Genomic DNA, 23,831 nt, shown 5'->3' on the forward strand with positions numbered 1-23,831 from the left:
GTCGGCGGAACTCAGAAGAAATTGACGGAGTCACGGAGGAGCAATTGTGAGAATCACAAGAGCAATGAGTCGGCAGGAAGAAAGACACGAGGAGAAAAAGAAAATAGACAGAAGAGTAAAAGAAAGATTAGGGATGTTAATTACAATTTTAAATTTTTTTAGATTTAATGTCATATGGAAAATAAATTGGGCAGACAAAACAAGCTTTGCAAACTTGTTTTGTCCGCCCAATTGTAGAATCAACGGGACTTGAAGAGAGTTAGGATTTAGAAATTAAATCGGGCGTAGGCTCTGCGTTAAAATTGGGCATGTACTCTTGGGTTAATAAATGCACGGGTAGATAAAATAAGAAGAAATTAAAAATCAAATTTTATATATGTAATTACATAATAAATTGGGACCCGGGTACCTTATTACGTGGCTCCGCCCTGGGCTAAAGATTTGCTATCAGTCTAGTGAAACAGGAGATGTCCCAGGAATCACATGAATAGGTTTCGAACTACAAGACTCAGTCAAGGTCGTCGTCATCTACTAGTCTTGGATGAGGAGTCATCGCAAGTTTCTACCACAAGCCAAGAGAAGTGGTTGTGCTAGTCCCTTTAATACTATTTCTAGTACTTGCAGGTTAGATATTTACTATTTACCATCCCAGGATCTCTACCCCCATTGACTTTAACATCACTCATCATTGATCAAAAGTCATAATCAATTTAATCATCCATGTATCTCAACAGCATTTTCCAATCTCATCATATATAATTTTGAGCTAAAAAAAAATACTACAATTTATTTTCACATGTCAGAACACATTAATATTTGCCGATATTCCAACAAAAATATCATACATACTTTGCGATCCATATTGATCAACTAGGCAGCATTCAATAGCTCTAGATTAGCGATTAATTAGGTATTTAAGATTCACCGTCTAGGCCTACGGTGCAAAGGTGAGGTACTAGATATATTATAGAGTTGTATTTTGTTCCAGTGAAATAAAAAATCTGAGATAATTGCTGAAAAAAATCGCTCGCGCTTCGGAAAGTTCACAAATTCGATCGAAAGTGCATGTACCTGAATTGAAAAAAAAAAAAACATTCAATGCCCAAACCTATCTTTCTATCGCTCACCTGTACGAAATAAATAAATTACAAAAACTTACACGCCAAGAAGGAGGATACGACGTGGAAGATTCCTAGAGTTGACCGTCGACACTCCTCCAGTAGATTTTGGCCGTCAAACACGTGGAACGCCAACTTGCCTCCTCTCCTTCCTTCCTTCCTTTCTTCAGGTCCGCTCTACCACTCATCTCATTCCCACACGCCACAGCTCCGACACAGAAACTCCCATCTCAAGCTGAACGGTGTGTTCTTCCACTAACTCTGTTCTTCTTTCTCTATTCAGCTGGTTTGTCTTTCCTGTTTTCCTGTTGCGATCCTGCACTCTTGCTGCTTCATATGGTTTTAACTCAAACCGACTAGATTGTAGTTTCTGCCATAAATTCTTTTAGATTTTTCTTTAAAAAAATTGTTGAACAATTGGTCGGATCTTTATTTAAGTTGATGCTTTTCCCAGAAGAAGTGATTGCCTTGTTTGGCCAAGACAAAAAGAGGGAACCTAGAATTTGGATGTTGAACTACTTCGCTTGGAAATAAGAGTTTGTGATTGTTCTATTTCTCTTGGAGTTCCTAGGCCTTTTTCCCCTTTTTGTTTTTTTTAATCTATTTATGCAATAAAAGTTTTAGTAGAATTTAGGATACAGTCTGAATTTGTCATTTTTATAGCTTTATCTATGAAGTTATATTAAGAAGGTGATTTTAGGGGTTTGTTTGCTTTCATTCTGCAGACACAGATTTTTGTGTTTGACTTACATAAGATTCATGTAATTGATCTCAGCTAGTCTGTACACATCACTCTCACTTGCAAGATGCATTTACTAATCTCATTTTAGGGTTTATGTTCTCACTAATTTTGTTTGATAGGTCCATACATAACATTTATCTATGTTTTACGTTGCCGACAATCTAATGAGTGGGATAAAAGAAGTTTAATTGTTGTTATTATGTTCTCACTAATTTTGTTTGTTGCCAGAACTCTTAAACATACAAATCAAACTGATAGATTCTGGAGAGTTGCATCTTCCTTGACAGTATGATTTTAGAACTGATGGAATTCCTTGCGAGAACAATTGGTCTTTCTCCACTTCCTTAATCGAACTTATCCCAGTTTGTACAATAGCAGCAAAGTGTAACAGATTGTGTACACTGCTTCCACTTCTGAGAAGAAAGATACAACAAGTTATGGCAGCAGCCGGATTTCGCCTTGTCAAATGTCCCAAATGCAAGAAAATTCTTGCAGAATTTGCCAATATTCCTGTCTACCAATGTGCCGGATGCAACACCACTCTTCGCTGTAAGATTTGTTTAAACCATGATATAGTTTTTTTTTTACAACTTCAGCTTATGAAATAATTATGCCTAGATTTTTTTTTCTTTTTGATTTTTTTTTTTCTATTCTCTGCACAGCGAAGATCTATAATTCTACTATATTAGGAGATTCATCCGAGGACAAATCACAGGAGCTAATAGATAATGTTTCGGTCGAAAGCAAATTGGATCGTTCTGAGAATGAAATGACTGTTTGTGCATCACAAGATGGAATGCATAATCCTGAACAGCTTGATCAACAATCATCTTTCAAGGATGATCCTAACAATTATGCCAAAGAATTGACAGAATCAGAAAATGATGAAAGCTGTGATTTGCAGAATCTTAGTCGTACTGTTGAAGGAATCGACATGCACATTTTGACACACAAAGATCCCAATCCTGAACTTGTAGTTGAAGAAGCTTGCACTATGAATGGAGTGAAGACTTTTCTGAAACCTCCACAACAGCTCGATAACAGCTCGAGTATGAGTGGTAGAATAGAAAATTTTGCAGAATCTCCTAGTAGTTTTGGACAAGAGAAGCATGACAGTATTTCAGGCTCTAGCACAACCAGTTCTAACCTGTATGATGACAGTGTATCTTCAGTCGATGATCATTTTAGCCATCACACCCCTCGCAAACGTATCGGAGTATCTAGAAGGACTTTCAGACAGAAAAAAGTTGTTGATTCAGCGGACATTGGGCACAAAGGAACACAAGATCAAGCACAAGAGCTGCCGGAAGATCAACCTGTTGACAGATTAGTTCCTAATGCAGTTGATTTGCCTACCAGCTTAGATATTGTGGCACCTACCGAAAATAAAAGTCCTAGAAGGAGAGACACCTCTCACATCTCTGAAGACTTTCATTCAGTGCAGAACTGGTTTGAACCTGAAGAGGATGCACCTTTAAAGTATCTCACAGTAGTTGCAGAGATCCTTAAGGGTTCAGCTTACAGTCAAACTGCAAGCCCCTCGGTAGGGTTCCATTCGCCAGAGTACATTAAAATGGAGATACTTAAGAAGGTAGATGAATTGCGAAAGGAGATTAGTAAAATGTTTAACAAATCTGATGAAGGCATGGGAATATCACATGCCAATTTTGTACCAAATAGTTGTTGCCACAATGGAATTTGCACTGCTTGTCACCATGATAAGCCATGCAATTGCTGTAATACAGTGAGTCCGGAGATGCTACACAATAAGGAGATAAGGCACCAGAAGAAGCGACACAGCAGGCCAGTTTTAGGAGGTGCTCCTTTTGTCATTTGCTACAATTGCATGGAGTTACTTCAACTCCCTATCGATTTCTTTGTGGTCAAAAAAAGATTGTATAAGCTGAGGTGTGGCGCTTGCTCCAAATTACTTGTGTTCTCTTTCAGAGCTCCAAATCCTAAAGGTGCCATTGAAAAAACAGAACAATCAACAAGTGAGAAGGAAAGTTTAAGTCATACATATGCTTCTCTGAGGTACGAGATACCTAATTCTCACTTGAATGATAGATCTCGATCTGAATCAATTTCTCACTCTGAAAGAGAGTGTGGAGATCATATGGATAAAAGATGTGATAAGAATGTAACTAATGGTCGTCAACTGCATCAGCTTATGGGCTATGAATCAGCTAGTGAACTCATATATCAACACAGTCGTACTATTGAAGATTTTGATTACATTGAACAGACCTCGTCACATTTTAACAGTTTTGTGGAACCATACTTAGGTGATGGAAGGAAAGAAACACCCGCTTGCATTTTTGATGCTATGACAAGTGATAAGTACAAGAACTTTTTGGAAGGTAAAGAAGAAACTGAGTCGCCGGAGCCGTCAAAATCTGGAACCGGAGCTTCTCCACTACATGAATTGATGAAGATCATGAGGCATGCATCCAACAAAAAAGTTAATGAAGCATCCGATTAGTAAAAAGAAAGCAGGTGATAAGATCATTTTTAACTCCATACTTGGAGATCATGTATATGTATGTGTATAGATTATTCTTGTTTCTCGGACAAGTTAGATATGTGTACCTGTGCAAGTGAGGTAGCCTTTGTTGATTTACTTCAGCCATTCCACTCCTTTATGTGTATGCATTTGGACATACTTCTTCGGGTTTTGAATAGTAAGAACCTAGATCATTGTTTCTGCTTCACTTTTACTATAACAGTAGAAGCAAATCACATTTGGTGCTCTATGTTTATTGATAAAGAACTTGCAATGGTTGTTTCAGCGTAGAAAACTGAAACCCGAATCGACTTCCCATTAACAATATTAGAAGGGACAAAAACTCATTCCGTGTCCAATCTCAAAACCTTGGCTTGTAAAAGATAATATGCTTTCTACATGTAGATGACAATGCATGTCCGTCATCAAAATTATGATATCAGCCTACTTCCTCATCACCATCAACTAGTTCAAAATCATCATGTCAGCTTACAATCCAATATTCTCTTCCATGAGCAAATTTGAATCAACTAGTTCAAAATCATCATGTCACCTACAATCCAATGTTCTCTTCCATGAGCAAATTTGTATCAACTAGTTCAAAATCATCATGTCAGCCTACAATCCAATGTTCTCTTCCATAAGCTCTAGTGGTCTCTACAAAACTTATTGAATGAATTTGTTTTTCACAAGTCATTAAGGATCAAAATTGGCATAACATAATGGTTACATAATTTGATGCACTTCTTTGCAATGAAACTTGGAGTTTAGTTCTGCGCACTCTCTCCATGACTATTGTGGACTCTAAATGGATATTTTATATTAAGTATCAAGAATGGTACAAAGCTCAACTTGTAGTCAAATGATTTAGTCAACAATTAGGTATTAACTTCAATAACACATTTAACCCAATTATCAAAATCACACCTAGCATATTATTATTAGCAGTAGCTGTTAATACTTGATCCTTTCTGAAAGCTGGAGAGATGTCGCGTTGGGCAGGTGGCTCCACTGTTGACTACGTGAAGACTTTGAATTAGAGAAAAAGGGCTTTCTTCTTTATCTCTGCACACACAAAGAGAGCAAACAGGATGTCAGTGTCAAAAATCAGGAGAGGGGTCCCTGACGTAAGCTCTCCGAAGCTTAATTCAGTATCGTATCCGAGAGGAAAAAATGAGAGAGATGAACAGTAGATGCATGCACACAAGTAAGACTGTCATAAGGTGTGCATCTGATCAACGGAGAGGACCCCTTTATATACCATCTCTTATAACTTCCACAAGCATGAGGTGACAGAGAATGTTGAGTGACAGAGGTTGTCGGGTAAGGGAAGGCATACAACCTGGGAGATGTACCGTCACCATTTGAGGAATCTTCCATAACCCATATGTGCACCTCTTTTGTAACTTACGTTATTAATGAGGCTATTGAAGGAATATGTTGTCATAATATCTCAGCTGATGGAAAATGTAATCACCTTCGAAGAAGGTTTTAGTGAATTCTCATATTACAATAGAGGAATATTATCTTACAAAATAGTTGTTACTTTAACAATGTTGTCTACTGAGTGTATCTCGACCGAATCTTTGAACAGGTTGGCCGTATGGTCATCCTTCCCTTAAGCGGCTCGCTTATGCAGTACATAATGCTGGATATATGCTCTTAAAGTAATATAAAGCTAAGTCCCCTAGGTTCGGCCGGTTCTATGATCGACCGACCGACCATATCAGGATACTTGCCTATGAGAAATGGGGAACTAAGTCTCGAGAAATTTAATCGGTACTTTAAGTTGATTGTCCATATGATAAGAGACTTGCCTTTGAAGTGAGAATCTGAGATCTGGAAGTCTGGCCAAGTTTATAAGGAGAGGTACCTTATACATTTATCTTTCATGCATATAAGAGATGAGTGTGCTGAACTGGCTAAACCTGACCGGTCTTGTTATCGACTGACGATATGAAGGAGAACTGGTATACGAGGAAACCCATAGGTTCGACCGGTTGTGGGGTCGACTGACCATATGCTAAAAGACTTGTACTAAAAGCGAGGAGTTGGATCCCCTTACTCTGAGCGACTTATGACTGACCAGCTCTATGTTAGATCAGACATCCTTTAAACTCGGTCAGCTATCGAATGTCTTAATACAGGAATGGAGCACTAGGTCCCCTAGGTTCGACCGACTCCTAAGCCGGTCGTCCTCGTACTGAAAGTCTTAGCGCTGGGCAAAGAGCAAAGTCCTGTGGAGAGTGACACGCTGTCTGTCACCTCCCCTTGACTTTGATTGTCATGTCACATTAACTTTGATTGCCATGTCATACCCGGGTTCACTCTTAATATCTCATATCAATACTAATTGGCATGTACGACAACTAGACATTTCTAATGCATTTCTTAGTGATTATCTTGAGGAAACTGTATTTATAAACCAACCACCTAGGTTCATCCATCTGCAATTTCTAACTCATGTTTGTCAACTCAAGAAATTCATATATGGTCTTCGGCAAGCTTCTTGTAGATAATTTCAACGTTTATCAATTGGTTACAAGCTCAAGAATTTTCTAAAAAAAGACTAACACTTTTATATTCTACAAATATAATGATGGATTTATGATATTTTTCTTATTTAAGTGGATGATATTTTAATAATCGGTAATGATCAAAAGGTCATCACAACTCTATTAAGTCTTCTCAGTTAAAAATTTCCTATTAGATATCTAAGTAATGCTCTTTTTTTTCTTGGTATAAATTTATCTCATAGGTTGTTTCCTCTCTAAAAACAAATACATCATTAGGCTTCTCGAAAAAACTAAAATGGATGGGGTTTCTCCAAAGAACTAAAATGGATGGAGCATGTCTACTCTCCATACCAATTGTTGTAAACAACTTTTTTACAACTTCATCCTTTCTTGTTATGTCAGATCCTCAAATTTATCAAAGCATTATTAGAGCCTTTTGATATATCACTATCACATGACATCGATGCGGCGGTAAAAGGAGTCCTCCAACGATGAGTCAAAGGTGGGAAAAGTAGTTGACGTGGAAGTTAAAGTCAAGGCGGTCAAAGACATGGAATCGTCGGGTACCAAAGTTGGCCGAGCGAGTGGCAACGAGTCGAGCGGGCATGACCGCCCACTTAGCGAAAGGAGGGCCTAGGAACATGGTGTCGCCCGAAGGCTCGTCCGACCAGATCGCTTGTTCGGCCGGGCAATAGGTAGTGCCTTGATAGCCTAACGACTAAAGAGAGGAGAATAGATGTTCCCAACTGTGACGACCGTATAAGGGCTAGTTTGCTTGGACAACCTGTTTGATCATACGAGGAACAATCTACCGAGTCGAGTGAGCGTGGAGAAGAACAACCTCGAGCGACCGAGCAGAAATCCCAACTGAGCGGCTCCCCAGCTCGACCAAATAGTGAGACCCCTTGCTTAGCTTATCGTATCCTTCTGGGAGTTGGTGTCACCGACAACAGGGTATATGGTCAGCAGGAAAAATCATACAACAGAAACTTCCACTGTCATGGCAAGGATTTGCACGCCCTATTAAGGAACGGTGTCAGGGACACTTTTCTAACTTGTCTTTTCATAAGACAAATGGAAAAATGTGCACATGTTTTGTGAAGGGTGCACATATGCTACATGGTCACTATATAAAGGAAGATTCATGTACCGGTGGAGGTATGCGTTATTTGTGATTACACTCTTATTGCTGGTACAGTTCTCTTTGTTCTTTATTGTTGCTGGTGACTGACTTGAGCGTGAGAAAGCCAACGTCGGGAACCCTTCCCGATTCGGCACTGACGTTTTTATGTTACAGGGCTACGTGGAGTCTTTACTGCGTCAACTGCGTCGTCATATCCCTATCTTGTCATCTTCATTGTTTCTGGATAGGATCAATATGATATTATCTTTGTAATAAATCGTACTTGTGAATTCATGCATGATACCAGTGAACAAAATTAGCAATGTGTGAAAAAAAAAGATTTTTCTATCTTAAATATATTATTTGAATGATCTTCTTTTAGATCATCAATTATCTTAGGACTTACATGCATATAGTGATGTTGATTGACACGTTCTTATGAAGATATACACTATACTAATGGATATAAAATATTTTTGATATAGGACATTATCTCATGTAATTTGAGAAAACAACTTATAATATCTTGTTTAAGTATTAAATCTAAATATAAAGGTATAGTCAATAAACAAATGAAATTTTTTTTAGCTTCAATAACTTCTTTTTTCAAGATTCATGTTGCATCAAATCATGTTCCATCCCAAATTCAATAGGATAATATTAGAGCAAATGAAAACACAATCTTTCATGTTCATATAAAATATAAGTAAATTGATTTTTATTTTATTCTAAAACTTATAATTAACAATTCAATAATTATCATTTCAATGATCAAATTATTAATATCTTTATTAAATTATTATTCAGATAACCTTTCAACCGGCAGCCATCAAATTTAACGTTCAAAATCTGCCGTTAAATTTGTTGGAGAATAAAAGAGAATTATTTAGTTAAATCGTCCGATCCGATGACGTTTCATCTCCCTCTCTTTCAAGTAACAAGTGGCTCCGTCAACCCACTCTGCTGTCCGCCGCCGCCGTCGATTGTGCCTTCCGCCGCCAACACCTCTGCCTTTGTCGCTTCCTTCTCCCAGTCAGTGCGCACAATAGCCCATAGCACGAGGCAGACGCACGAAGCCTGTGCCGCGACGATGCCAAACCACAGACCCCGTAATCCGAGGCCCAGCGGGAACCCGGCGATCACAGCAACGGGCATCCCCACAAGATAGAATGCGCCCAAGTTAATTTGGGCACCCGTTGCTGGCCGTGCACTCCCGCGTAGCACTCCGCACCCCGCCGTCTGCGGGCTGTTCCCTAGCTCGCACAGCCCGACGATGGGCAGCGCGGTGGCCGTCAGCGCTAGCGTGACCGGGTCGTCGGTGAACATCCGCCCCCACGAGCGCCGCATCCCAGCCGCGAACGCGAAAGCCAGCAATCCGCCCGTAGCCGCCAATGCCAGGCCCACGGCGGCGGTCCTTCGTGCCGCTGCAGGCCGCCGCGCGCCCAGCTCGTTCCCTACCCTCGTCGCCAGGACCATGCCGAGAGACGCCGGAAACAAGTACATGACTCCGGTAGTCTGCGTGAGTATCCCCATGGCGGCCACGCTGGACTTGGGATCCGGCAGTAGCCCGCATAGCAGCAGCAGCACCTGGTAGCACCCCCACTGCAGGCAGGCGGCGACGGCGTTCGGCAGCCCCAGCTTCAGCAGCCGCCCCCATCCGCGCAGGCAATCTGTGGACAGCCCGGTCCAGATTTTGGGGACGTTATCGGAGATGAAGAGAAAAGCCATGATGGCCAAATTGTTGTTGATTGTGTTGCAAACTGAAGCGATCGCCACCCCCTTGACTCCCCAGCCTAAGTAGAAGGTGAAGAAATAGGTAGCAGGGATGTGAAGGAGGGCGGCGAAGGCAGTAGCAATGGTGAGGGCGTTTATGTGATTCTGCGTTCTCAAGAAGATGTTCAGAGGTTGAAGGAGAGCTTGTGCTACGAGGTCTGGGAGGGACCAGAGGAGGTAGTCCTTGGTAATGGATGTGATGACGGCGTCTTGGCCCAGTTTTAGTAGGATTGGTTGGACGTTGAGCCAGATGATGGCGACGGGAACGGTGACGATGAGCAGCAGCAGGATGGTCTTGTGGAGTGTCTGGGTGAGCACGGCCCATTGGCGGGCGCCGAAGGCCTGGCCGCAGATGGGCTCCATGCCCAACGCCAGCCCCATGAGGACGTTGTAGCCGCTGATGTTGGCGAAGCCGATGGCCTGGGAGCCGCCGGCGAGCTCCGCATCGCCCAGCCGGCCGAGGAATAGCATGGAGATTAGTATCTTGGAGAAGATCAGGAAGCTAGCCATCATCATGGGTAGCACCGCCTGGCCCAGCTGCCGCAGCTCCAATGCCACCTAACCATCGCCATCGGACAAGATATTGAAAAAATAAAATAAAATAAAATATTATAAACTTATACATAAATATCTAAAATAAATAAAATTTTATTAATAAAAATTTATTTACTGTTATTAGAGAATATAATATCATCTTTTTGCTAAATTAGTTATATCCATCATTTATCTCTCTCATTTCTATTTCTATTTCAATTTCAGTCTTATTCTCTTTAATTAATATCTAGTATGAAAATCATATAAGAATATCCAACATATGTCGTTGGATTAAGAAGGATCAATTAATTTTATTATGATTAATCTCAACATATTTTTTTTAATCTAGTATTCAATTTTTCAAATCGATTAATATTGAAGATGATCGACCTAAAATTTTTTATCGAATAAATTTGAGAAGAGCTTGCGTTATGCACTCGACATCGAGTGTTCACTTTTCATAATCCCACTGTAGGCATATATTTTCTAGGCGATATTCAAACCATAATGCTCATGCTTTTACCAAAATATATTACCATTGCACTGTGCCTTGGGGAACAATCTCAATACTTTTTATATTTATACTTCCTACAGGCAATATCTTAGATAGTCAAGCCATCGGTCAATGAATAAGTTGACATGCACGTTCTTTGATGTCATCGAAAGAGGGTTAGAATGAAACGAAGATGAATCCCGATAGGTCATTCTGACGCTCAATTATTCGGGTTTGCTTAGATATCAAACTAGAGGAAGAAGAAGAAAAGGAAGAAAAGAGCTTAGTGGAACTGAAGACTTCCTTGCACTTACATTCTCTAGTATTGATATAGTTGTCAAAAGAGCATCTCCATATTAGACGATGTATTCTTCTCCATCATCCTCGTATGAGCCAGTGAAAGGACAGATTCAATAGTTATTAATTGCCTCTCCATTCACCAAATACCACACATTTGAACAAGGGCAACCATGAGACCAGATCTGACAATTGCTTAACCACTTCTCCATTCATCTGACGTCACATGTTCCAGAATTTTTGCAACTGTTATCTGCATCTCCTAGGAAAAATGGTCTCATTAATGAGGTGATTATGTTGTCTCCTTATCCACATGCCCCTCACGTGTTTTCGATGGATCACGTAAGGTGTAGACCCAATCCGAGGATGAATGAGGAAATGATGTTGATATTGAGTAACCTTACCAAATCGACGACCGAGATCGAGACTGGGAGGATGTTGAGATCTGAGGGTGAGGTATTGATGATGTCAGAACCTGAGGTTGAGACAGAGATATGATGTCGGGAGTTGAGGTGAAGGCATAGATGATGCCAGAATCTGAGGCTAAGGGATAGATGATGTCGAGGCATGGATGATGTCGTGACCTGAGGCTGAGGCATGTATGATATCGGGATCTGAGGCCGAGACATGGATAATATCTAGACCTGTGGCTGAGATAGGGAGGATGTCGCGATCTGAGGCTAAGGCATATATGATGTTGGGATATGAGGCCTAGACATGTGATTCCGGGATTTAAGGCTGACGCGGGGAGGATGTTGAGATTCAAGGTTGAGACAAGGAGGATATCGAGATCTGAGGTCGAGACAGAGAAGATATCGGCAACTAAGACAAAGTCTTGATAGTTATCTTGTCTCCAGACAAACTTCATTCCTTAGGATGAGTGTGCTAAGCCGGTTCAATCAAATCCAAGTCTCATTTGGGCTCGGCCTGATTCTCTTTGGGTAATGCCTGACCCACCTTGACTTTAACTAACGGTTCAATACAACTTTTGACTATATAGGCTACAAAATTCTATCTCATCGCTTCATATAATTGTGAGGCTCAACAGCTCTCTCATCAACTTTGGGAGACTGTTGCTTAAGCTTTTGCATCTCGTTCTTCGGCACGAGTTCTTCAACTTTGCATGCAATTACAATGTGTACATTATAGCGATAATTCCATCATTGAAGTCTCTAAACAAGATTTATTAATTATGCATTTTCTTCCAAGTTTAGAACCTCTATATGACAACTTTATTCTTAGCATGACAACTTGCATGGATCAAACATCACTCGACACTTAATGACATGTTGTCCTCCCATGAACTACAATCTCAAACGATGTTAGATTCTATTCCTCTTACGGCTCATGTGACTAGCAAGAGGTTGAAAGAAATTTATGGGCAACATGATTCAGACAATCCATGTGGAAGAGGTAGAGGACGAGGTTGAGGTAAAGGGAATAATCTAATTTGTTTCATCAATGAACACTTTGCCTAAATATAGATCCGCTACAATAACGGCTCTCTTAGTACCGGTCTCACGGATATGGAGAGAGATAAATATAGGAACACAGGTATTATGCGCATGGTGGGATAAATTTCTATGTCGTTAATTCTTAAAAATCGACCTCTGACCATTACGTCAGAAATGTCATGCGTCCACCGTATACGCTATGTCCTAGAGCAACACTTTTCCCAAAATTACTACAAGAGGTATGATTCAAAATTTCCAAACAGATTTGCATCTTTAAATTAACATCCATCCTCTTTCTTGTGGAAATATTAACTCCAGCCCACTTAGGAGTCATGAGCATTCTTTATTGCAATTAATTCCAATGTGGCTCCTCTAGAATCCTAGACCCTAGAATGGTATCCAAACTATGGGTTATTAGGATTATGATTTGCTCACTGAACTTTGACCTATCATGACCTTGACAAATGGAAGTAGAAAATGATTTAGATTTGAAAATTGCTCTACTTTGAAACACATTGTTTAATCTATTAATTTGGCTAAACAATTCACATGTTCAACACTTTTTAAGTTCCTTCTGATTTGCTCACTGAACTTTTTCACACTCTTTATTATCCTGGGAAGAGGATTGTACAATAGAAATTACTCTATTCAATAAACTAAAGGTAATATCTATCATCTTCAACCTACCTCCATCAAAACTCTTATCGAAAATTTCTTTTGCCATTGGTGATTTGGTCATTCGATCTCTCTTCTTTAGCTTCATTATCTTAATTTGATGGTTCCATATTTTTTTTCATTATCTAATTTATGTAAATATATGGCGTAGGCAAACAAAAGATACAAATTGTATTTTATTTCATCCAAATATTTTTCTTTCGAATTAATCTTCTATACTACTTGGGCCTGGCTCCGATGGTGTCTAATAAGGTTTTCTTTATTATAATATTTTTATTGATAAATTTTAGGAGTATCAAAAATAAATCCGTTCCGATCCAAGTCTAAAAAAAAAATCAAGTTCAGGTTGAGAGTTTTTGAGTTCGGATTGAATTTGGGTTAGAGGGTTTTTTTGGGTTGGAAAATAACCTCTATCTAAATATTGTTGGTTGTTGTTGCAATGTAGAATTTGAAAATACATCAAATGAATATAAAATGATTTATTTAAATAGATATTTAGAATAGAAAATTAATATGGCATAACCTAAAGAGTTTTCTACTCCAATGCATGAAAATGAGATTTGTATATTAATGAAGTCATTATTAGACTTAAAACAAACAGTGTCTTGAAAAAATGACAATGTCGTGAAATAAAGTGAATTAACAAATGTGACAAATTACACATAAAATGGATATGTCATTCATGTATATGATATATTTATCATTGCGTGCATCAAATATTGAATTGGGCGGGGTAAAAAATTGTCCAAGCAACCCAGCTAATACTTTGTTACTTGGATTATTTTTTCTACTGCAAAAATTGAAACCAAAATATTATTGGTCGAATCAAAACGATCAACCATCAGTCATTCTTACTACTGTCGTTCAGAGCCAATCAATAAAGGGAAACAGTGTCCTAGTAATGGTCATTAATTAATTGACTGAGTTAATGGTTGCCAAAGTTCCGAGCCTAAAAAAAAAGGAGGTCTCCCTTGGGCAGATGATATCGAATAATCTATTTAATTATCCATTAGTAAACAACTTTCCCACATTTTTTCTTTGATCGCCACCTTTCTTTACTCTTCTCGATGATAACATTCGAATAACATTCAGTTAGTCATGAATAATCAATGCTTGATTGTGAACATTGTTGAGCCATTGTATCTTCGAAAATAAAAGTCCAACAAACTCTAAGCAAGAAGATACCTAATATATTTTAAGAAAATTAAATTTTGCACAAACCTCAATAGTGCTCCTCACACCTCCGCTCTTGGCAACTTGTTACTCGGCCTACTCAACTTGATACTTAGCCTATTCAACCACTCGATCCATTTGAGCCTCAACAACTTAGTACTTGGCCTACTCGGCCGTTCAACACTCAACAACTTGACAACCTTGAGTTTAGCAAGACAAGATAATTCTAAATTTGAGTATAGCATTTCATTTGTAATTTCGTAATTAGATATTGCTCTAACGTTATATTCATAAATATTAACAAGTTGAATATATATATATATTTAAAATTATTCATTTAATTAACTTTTTTCATGTTGAACAAATATAAATAAAATCTTACTATGCCAAACATCAAGTGCCATGACCATGATAAGACAATTATGAAAACAATTGATCAATATTGTTCGATTAATTACCTCATTGACATACGATAACCATCTCTTATAGTGATCTTCACCATCGTTCCTTCTCGCTTGCTTTTCTTCATCATCCATCGCTCCTAGATCACTGAAAGGCACTATTTAAATCAGTGGAAGAGAAAGAGGTGCCCAAACTGTTAACCTTCTAAAACAAAGGTTAATTGGTTTGACTTTAGAGGACCAAGTTAAACAGAAATGAGGGTGATTGGCATTGGAATTTACGACACCCCGAGTATTTATAGCGGTGAATTCTTGTTTCTTCTTTTGGTGCTTTCGAAAGTGATATGCCCATGGATTAAAATACATGCAATACCAATAATGAATATTCTAACTTACTAGAAAGAATGAAAGCAAGAAGTAATTAGATGTTACTATTGTAGTCTGATAGACATATTTATGTAAATTATTTATAAAAATTTACCAAAAATATTGTCACAAATATAGTAATGGTAAAAATGGTATTCAATGCATAGTAATAAAAAAAATAATGAGAATTCAAATAATTGCAGATTTTATTGTATTATAGCTTGCCACCAAGTTTTCCCACCCAATCCATACTTGTTGTGACACTAGGAATCAGATGTAGCACAAAGTTTTATTTGTATGAATAAAACAGTTTTATCGAGATTCCAAATCTAGACGAAAAAATATTACATTAGTAAATCTAATTCAGAAATTCCCCAATTGAAATTAAATTATTGGTAATAATCTTGATTGATTATATTTTTTTAATCCAGTATTCAATTTCTAACTAATTCTAGGGATCGATTTGGCTCCATGGAATTTTTTTATCAGCCATCAAGGTAAATCGAGAAACATAGATAAGTCTTGACAAATGATCCAGGTTATAAGTTTTTCAAACATCTCAATTGTAATGTGCCTTGAATAGAGAAAATGTGGAAAGGAAAAAGGCTCCATTGTGAATGAGACTTAATTCCACATGCATTGAGAGTTTTAAGGCATTGATTTGTTTATATTGATTCTTATGCATGTATGATGTGAACAAATGTAAGTGGAGAGACTCTCTTTCACGCGTGAGTGCACATAGGATGCAAATATAAGGTTCGGATGACACTGTACCAAGTTGACTTGTGCGCGAGCACTACTTGCGTCGTCGAATGTCGAACTGGTCGAGACAAAATTTACCCAAGCAAATGAATCAATATTTTTCAATCTGAATCTCTTTTTACTACTTGCTCAAGAGCGTGATTCTATAATGTCTTGACATTAATTACAATATTAATCTCATTAATGATGATTTCGTAACGCTCAACATTAATGATGATATTAAATCCATTAATGATGATTTCGTAACGTCTCAACATTAATGATATCTTGTGACAACACTCGGGTGCATTCTCAATTTGCCATGAATAACCAGTACATGGTTGTGTGCGTGATTTTGTCATTGTATATATCTTGCGAAATAAACGACTTGAGAGAACCTCAAAACATAGTCAGAAGTGGGGTGAATCTGTTTTAAGGTACAAAAATATCAAATTACAAAAATGCCTCTTAGCTAGGTACCCTCTTTCCATCTCACAAGCACACTAGGTCTAACTTATTTGTGTATTCAAAAACTTAGAATGACTTGAGATGCATAGAACTTTTGTTTGGACTTCAGATGCTTATATCAGTGCATCAACATAAATTTGGGTGAAAAAAATAAAAATACAGTAATCAAGTTAAGTAGTCATTTTTCAACAAAAATCTAACTGGATAATATTATTTAACTTAACTAGGCAAGTGAATATTGTAATCTTTTGGTAGTTAGTTAGTAATTAAAGGTCAGATATTTAAGGATAATTATAGATGAATATTCTTTTTAAAAGTAATATCAAGTTAAGGGGAAGATATTTTAAAATTGCTTTAAAAAAAGTTTGATTTTGAAAATATTCTTTTTCATGCAAAATTTTGCAAGTGGCTGGTTTAAAAATTCTTTTGGAAACTTATTTTTTTAAAAATTATTCTGCTGTAATTTCTTTGCAGAGGTTTTGAAAAATATTTTAGAAATTTACTTGAAATTTTCTATGTTTGAAAAGTAATAAATACTTGGAAATCATTTTAAGAGTTATTTCAAAATACTTGAAATCTATTTTGAAAGATATTTCAAAATCTATCTTGAAAATTACTTTGAACACTTAAAAATCTCTTAATTATTTTCAAAATTCGTTTAAAAAATACTTTGATTTTTTTTTTTTGAAATCTTTCACCCTTCCCTGAAATAGATATATAAACCTTTATTGGTTTATAAATTTATTTCATACTTTTGGTATCTGTATATGTATATTTTTTTTTTTATGAATACCAAAGGGGAGGGTAAGGAATTAAGAAAGAAAAACTAAAAACAAAACTGAAAATTTAAAAATCTTAATTTTAAAATGATCAAGAGAATAAAACAGAAGTTACTTATCTTATATTCTCTTGAATCATTTTTTATTGTTATTTCTTTTTGCATATTTTCTAACTTTAATTCAGATTGTCATTGCATCAAAAAAGGAAGATTGTTGGTGCAGTTGACACCAATGATCAAACCTAAGTTTTGATAAATGACAAGTGGATTAAAGTTAGTTATATTATGATCCAACCTTTCTAAGTGTGTAGGATTTGACTAGTTTGGCACCAAGCCGAAATCTAGTTAGATCTGGAGGACCTGATAGCTGTTGTGGAAGTCCAGATAGATCAAGAAGTAACCTGATATATGGTGGAAAGTCTGGCTGGGTCCTCGGGACCTGACAGCTAGCCAAAATCCAGTTGGATTTGCAGACTTGACAACTGACAGAAAGACCTGGTGGACCATAAGAGAGTTAAGAGATTCTGCATGGTAAGTAAGGTAAGTCGCAGGAGGAGAGATTTCCAGGAGGGCGAGTCCCAATTAGGGATTTTAGGCACAAGTCCAGTTTAGGTCCATTTTGGATCTCTAAACTGAGACCTTGATTAAATCCTAGTCTTGGACAAACAAGGTCTAATTAATACATTTTTTTTTTATCATTGTGCTAACTTCGTTTTGAGGGTATACTTTATTTTTTGGACTAACACATTTTACAGGATGAAAGAAATAAAAATCAACTTTAAATGAACAGTATTTGAGACGTTTCTCCACATCAACCTTGTATTATTTAAACTTATCAAAGCACTTAGACTTGCGGAGTATCAAGTAAATGTACCCATATCTCGAATAATCGTCTATAAAAGAGACAAAATATTCGAAACCACCTCTTGCCTGGATAGTCATAGGTCCACACAAATCATAATGAACCAATTCCAACGCATCTTTGGCTCTATACCCCTTAGACTTAAAAGACTTTTTGGTCATTTTTCCTTCAAAGTAAGACTTGCAGGTTGGAAAATTTTCCACCACCAATGAACCCAAAAGTTCCTCGGCTATTATCCTTTGAATCCTACTCGAGTTAATATGACCTAGCCTTATATGCCAAAGATACGATTGGTTCACTTCCGAAAGTTGCTTTCTTTTATTAGAGTTAGAAGATGTGTTATTAATTTCTATTTGTTGCATCATGGGAGTTTTTGGATTTAGAATATATAAATTGTCAACCAACGTACCAGAACAGATAACTTCCCTATTTTTTTTTTATAACAACTCTGTTATCAAAAGAGACAAAATATCAAGTTCTTTGAATAGTTTAGAAACTGAAATCAAGTTCTTTCTAAACTTGGTACGTAAAGATAATTTATCAAAATCCATGTTTTATTCCTATCAGAGGATAAACATCTCCTACTGTAATAGCTGTAACTTTTGCAGCAGTGCCCATGTAGATGGTAATTTCCCCTTCATATAGTTGTCAAGTTTCCTGTAACCCCTGCAATGAATTGCAGTCATGATCAGTGGCTCCCGTATCTACACACCAGGAACCGGTAGATAACACCACTAAACATGTTTCAACAACTAATGATAGAATACACCTTTATTGTTCTCAGTTCTGAGAAGACAGTCCACGTTAGTGTCCAAGTTTTTATTTTCAATCATTATAATTGAAACTACTAAGTCTATTATATAGTATAACAACTAGGAGATTGAAAAACATTTGAAATCCTAAGAATCACAAAAATATTTGGTCAAGACCAACACCTTAAAATCCCCGTGAATTTTGTATGTCACGTTAGTGTGGACGTATACAAATTCAAACATTAAGAGGAGATTTTATCCATTAATTTTATTATCTTGTTAACCTATCTTTATGACAATAAAATTAATAGTTGGTCTGTCTTCTATCAAATATTTGGTCAAAACTTTAGAATTTAAAATAATATTGATTCCTCAAAATAATATCATTTAAATTCACCAACACCCCAAACACCGTGAATTTTGTATGTCACGTTAGTGTGGACGTATACAAATTCAGACATTTGTAAGAGGAGAGTCTTACCCATTAATTATCTTGTCAACTTTAAATTACCTCAAACACCATGAATTTGGTATGCCACGTTAGTATGTACGTATACAAATTCAATTGTTTGTAAGAGGAGGTTTTACCCATTTTATTTTGTCAACATAATTTTATGACAAATAAAATTACCTCAAATACCATGAATTTTTATGTCACGTTAGTGTGGACGTATACAAATTTAAAGATTTGTAAGAGGGGGTTTTACCTAGCTTTATGACAAATTAATAGTTGGTATTCTTTTGGTCACACAAATAATATCAGTGACTCCATTGGGGATGATACTATTAAATGCACCTAAATGTATATCATTACTTGATATTTAGTCCATTAAATAGGATTGTGCCCCTTCAGTTGGAGAAGATCACACGGTCCTAAATAATTTCCTATAACCATCCATAAAGGAAGTTTGATCTAGTGATCTGCAAACAAATTCATCCGTTGTGGAGGGAGGCACTCAGAGCTAACACGCGAGTTTGTTTGCATCACTTATAAACCAGTAATGGAGACCGTGGAATTTATTATTAATCCCTCTCCCACTTAATTTTTTAAGATGAGGTTTTTTATCATGCACACAAGCATACAAACACAACACACACATCACAACAAATAAAAGCAATAAATATAGAATATTTTTTCAACTATTATGGCATTTTCCATCACTGTCATCCGTGTGTCGCCAGCCCTAGCAGTCGTCAAAACTAGCCTCCAGCCCTAGGGCTCGTGTCGTCGTATCCATTAAGTTTCCTTTTCCACTGCGCCTCTGGTCCTCAAATAGCACCACGCCTCACAAGGATACGATCCGCGACAAAATAGAATTTTACATATATCGATCCTATATTTCTCAAAGGAATGTATATAAAGTCTAGATCGAACAAAAATGTAAAATCCTAAAACTAATACAGGTCCTTCATGCACACACATAAAATGCCCTCGACATGTCGGAGGGTCCAATCACACACAATCACAATAGGTCATAATAGTTGGAGCCTGCAACCACAGAGTTAATCTATTTACACATTCTATTATTATCCTGCCTAAAATATGTATGACATGTGCATAATTAAACTAAAACCAAACACACAGAGGTTAAAACCTAGCTCTGATACCAATTGTTGGTTGCTGCTCGGAATACCATCCTAGTTCCCCTTATAAAAATTTGTACAAGCATAGAACTATCCTAGCTACCCATGTGTTCTACTAAAGTTAAATTTGGATTGCAAACAATGCTTAACATTATTAATTCAAACTTTCCTTTAGAAGTTAAACTTGGATTGGGAACGAAACTTAACATTCTTACTCCAAGTTCAACTGATGTGATCTTCCTAAGTTAAACCACATTACAGAAGTTGATCAAATATCTATTTCAAGGATCGGCTTCCAGGTCAAACGTGGCAAGGCACTAGGCCTTCTTGGGTATGAGATCATCCACCACTGCCTAGACAAAGCCTTTCAAAGAAATCAGATATTTAAACTTCTCACAGTAAACAAGGTTTAACAATAGATACCTCAATAGAAACACATTATCGAAACACATTATCGAAACATAAAATTGAAACGAAAATCGATAACAAAAATGCTAATTAAAATCGATAATCTCTTGTATTTGGTTTTACAAGATCTATACAAAAGGATGCACTAGTTATGATGTGGAAACTAATAACTAGTTATACCTTATGTAGCTTATAGACCTCTTAATCTTCTATTATACTTCTCTTCTTATCTCGGACGTCGTGTCGGCGACGATCTACCAAGACGAGAATCCACCCAAGCCTTCTTCTTCCTTCCAAGTTTCGGCCACCACCACCAAGCTCCAAGGGATGCTAGGAAACAAAGCCTCTTTTCTCTCCTTCTTCCTCAACCAAGATCCGGCCACTAAAAGCTCCAAGAGATGTGATGCCGCCGGCCTCCAAGGAAGAAGAGAAGAGGATGAGCAAGAGAAGAGGGCCGACCACCACCAAGGAAAAGAGAGGAGAGGAATAATAGATGTGCTGTTGTGAGGTGAGACACCTCTACCCTCTCTTTTATATTCCTTGGTCTTGGCAAATAAGGAAAGTTTTAAACATAATTAAAACTTTCTTATATTCCTTGCCAATGTCTAAGAATGAAAATTTAATTAAAACTTCCTTATAAACTTTTAATGGTCGGCCCCTACCTTGTCCTCCAAACAAGGAAAGTTTTAAACAAAAATTAAAACTTCCTTAATTATTTTCGGTAAGAAATTTTAATTAAAAAATTTCATTCTTTAAGTCCCTTCATAGTTAGTTATGAAAGGAAAGTTTTATAAATTAAAATCTCTCTTTTAAAACATGTGGATGGTTACAAAAAGGAAAGTTTTATCAAGAATTAAAATCTTCCTTTAAACTACAAATAAGGAAAGATATCAAACATTTCTTTTAATCCTTTATAGAAAGCTATAAAAAGGAAAGATTTATAATTTTAAAACTCTCTTTTAAAACTATAGCTTCCACATAAGGAAAGATTTAAAATTTATCAAAAAAAATAAAATCTTCCTTTTAACTACAAATAAGGAAATATATTAAACCTTTTTCTTAATCCTTTGTAGAAAGCTATAAAAGGAAAGATTTATAATTTTAAAACTCTCTTTCAATGTGAATGTGGCAGGCCACCCTTGCTTGGGCTCCAAGCTAGGGCCGGCCACAACTTGAACTCATCTAACCTTGGTTTGGCCGACCCTAGCTTGGGCTCCAAGCTTGACTTGGCCGGCCACCTTAAGGTGGGTAAGAAGTTGGGTTTGGTGGATATAAGACTTTATAAATAAGATGCTACAATAGAGATCGAGAAGAGGAATTGGTTTTGGTCTCCTGATGAGCTTGAGCTTCTCATGTTCACCCCGAATACCCAACTCAAGTTCATCAATAATATCTCATTCCATTAAAGAGTTATTATTGCACTACCGCACCAATCTCATATTACTATATAGACTCCTTCTTATCATAAGTGCGTTAGTCTCCCTATGTTTAAGATATAAAATACTCACTAATTAAATGAGTTACTGACAACTCACTTAATTAATATCTAACTCCAAGAGTAGTACCACTCAACTTCATTGTCATGCGGGACTAGGTCCACTTGCAAGGGTCACATGACAATCCTTATGAGCTCCTCAAGGAGACATCATCAACCTAGATTAATAGGACACAGTTTCATTCTATAATCAATAACACATCATATAAATAATATCATTTCCCAACTTATCGGCCCTATTGATTTAACGAGCTAAATCGCACCCTTTGATAAATCAAAAAAATAAATATTAAATATACGTGCTTGTTATTATATCATGATTAAGAGCATGCACTTCCATAATAACAGAGGTATTGCTCTTTTATATAGTTAGTATAAAAATAAACTACCTCAAATGATCATACTCAATACACTCATAGTGTACTAGTGTAATTTATTAGTCATGATAAACTAATACCTAATTACACTACAACCACTCCAATGGTTTATCCCATTCCATCTTGGTCGTGAGCAACTGTTTATAATTTATAAGAAACTGATAACATGAACTTCTCTGTGTCTCCTCACACCATATTATCTACAATATAAATTAAGCGGGCAACTACACTTTGCATAAATGTAGACATTTGACCAATGTGATTCTTATATGTTTATATAAAAAGTTAAACTTTTAGTATACACTCTAACAGGAGGTGCCCTCAAGAGGATAAGTCTGTGATAAAATCGTATTTAATTATTAAAAGAATTTCGAAGTTAGTTTTGAAAAATACCTCCATTCGTTTCTTCCACAACGCAAAATCTCCTTTGAATTTCGGTGGATAGATTGCTGGTCCGACCATCGTCTTGATCCTTTGTGCTTCAGTCGGCGGTTAGTCCTTCTGAGGCTATTGGGCTCTGATACCACTTGTTAGCACAACAGACCGGCAAGAGGGGAGGGGTGAATTACTTGAAACAAGAAAAAGGAATATCCTCCTTGTTCTTTCAACTCTTAAAGTGCAAAAATAAAAAAATAATAAAATAATAAAACAATAGAACTTAAGAAGACTCAGGGATTTTGACTTGGTTACAACCTAGGTGATTGCTAATCCAAGGCGATTGCAAGAGCTCAGTAAGAATCTCCTTCTCTGAAGGCGGAGAAGCCTTTTACACACTATGAAAGTTTAATTATTGCTAGGAATTGAGTACGAGAGTTGTTGATCTATTTCCTAGCTTCAGAGGCCTTTTTATAGTACCTGGAAATTCTATCTATAGCGTTGAGGGGGCCTCCAAGAGGCTTGGAGGGCGCCTCCAATGCGATGGTGGATAAAACTTTATCCACTGCTAAAATAGTCATATTTGACTGGTCGAGGGTGCCCTCAATGCTATTGAGGGCGCCTCGGATAGTTATGGAGGGTGCCTTCAAGGCATGGAGGGCACCCTCCCGCCTGAAGGAGGCGGAGGCGCCTGAGTCTCCTCGGAGGTGCCTTCAGCTTGTTTTTCCAGCTCATTTGGACCTTCTGAAGCTTCGATTGCTTGGGTGATTGCAGCCAACCGAAATAGGGTTCACCCGAACCTAATTTCTGACCTTCTCCTCGA

At 37.2% G+C, this 23,831-nt stretch overlaps 2 protein-coding genes across 6 annotated transcripts; one reads left to right on the top strand and one right to left on the bottom strand.

Annotated features, from left to right (window-relative positions):
* Positions 1-1,210: 1,210 nt before the first annotated feature.
* On the top strand, positions 1,211-4,571 carry LOC122008592. 5 transcript variants are annotated; one of them, XM_042564365.1, is made up of 3 exons: positions 1,211-1,360; positions 2,089-2,409; positions 2,523-4,571. In XM_042564365.1, exons 2-3 carry the CDS (start codon positions 2,298-2,300, stop codon positions 4,340-4,342), a joined length of 1,932 nt encoding a protein of 643 aa, XP_042420299.1. In that variant the 5' UTR covers positions 1,211-1,360; positions 2,089-2,297; the 3' UTR covers positions 4,343-4,571. The 5 variants fall into 5 exon arrangements, with proteins under 5 accessions (XP_042420299.1, XP_042420303.1, XP_042420302.1 ...); XM_042564369.1 differs by having other exon boundaries at positions 2,528-4,571; XM_042564368.1 differs by having other exon boundaries at positions 1,240-1,360; positions 2,148-2,409.
* Positions 4,572-8,796: 4,225 nt separating this feature from the next.
* LOC122011675 (protein DETOXIFICATION 53-like) lies at positions 8,797-10,342 on the bottom strand. Its single transcript, XM_042568048.1, has one exon. The coding sequence runs from the start codon at positions 10,289-10,291 to the stop codon at positions 8,933-8,935; it is 1,359 nt and encodes a 452-aa protein (XP_042423982.1). The 5' UTR covers positions 10,292-10,342; the 3' UTR covers positions 8,797-8,932.
* Positions 10,343-23,831: the final 13,489 nt, after the last annotated feature.

The sequence above is a fragment of the Zingiber officinale genome, chromosome 8A (genome assembly GCF_018446385.1).
Source record: "Zingiber officinale cultivar Zhangliang chromosome 8A, Zo_v1.1, whole genome shotgun sequence".
Taxonomy (NCBI): domain Eukaryota; kingdom Viridiplantae; phylum Streptophyta; class Magnoliopsida; order Zingiberales; family Zingiberaceae; genus Zingiber; species Zingiber officinale.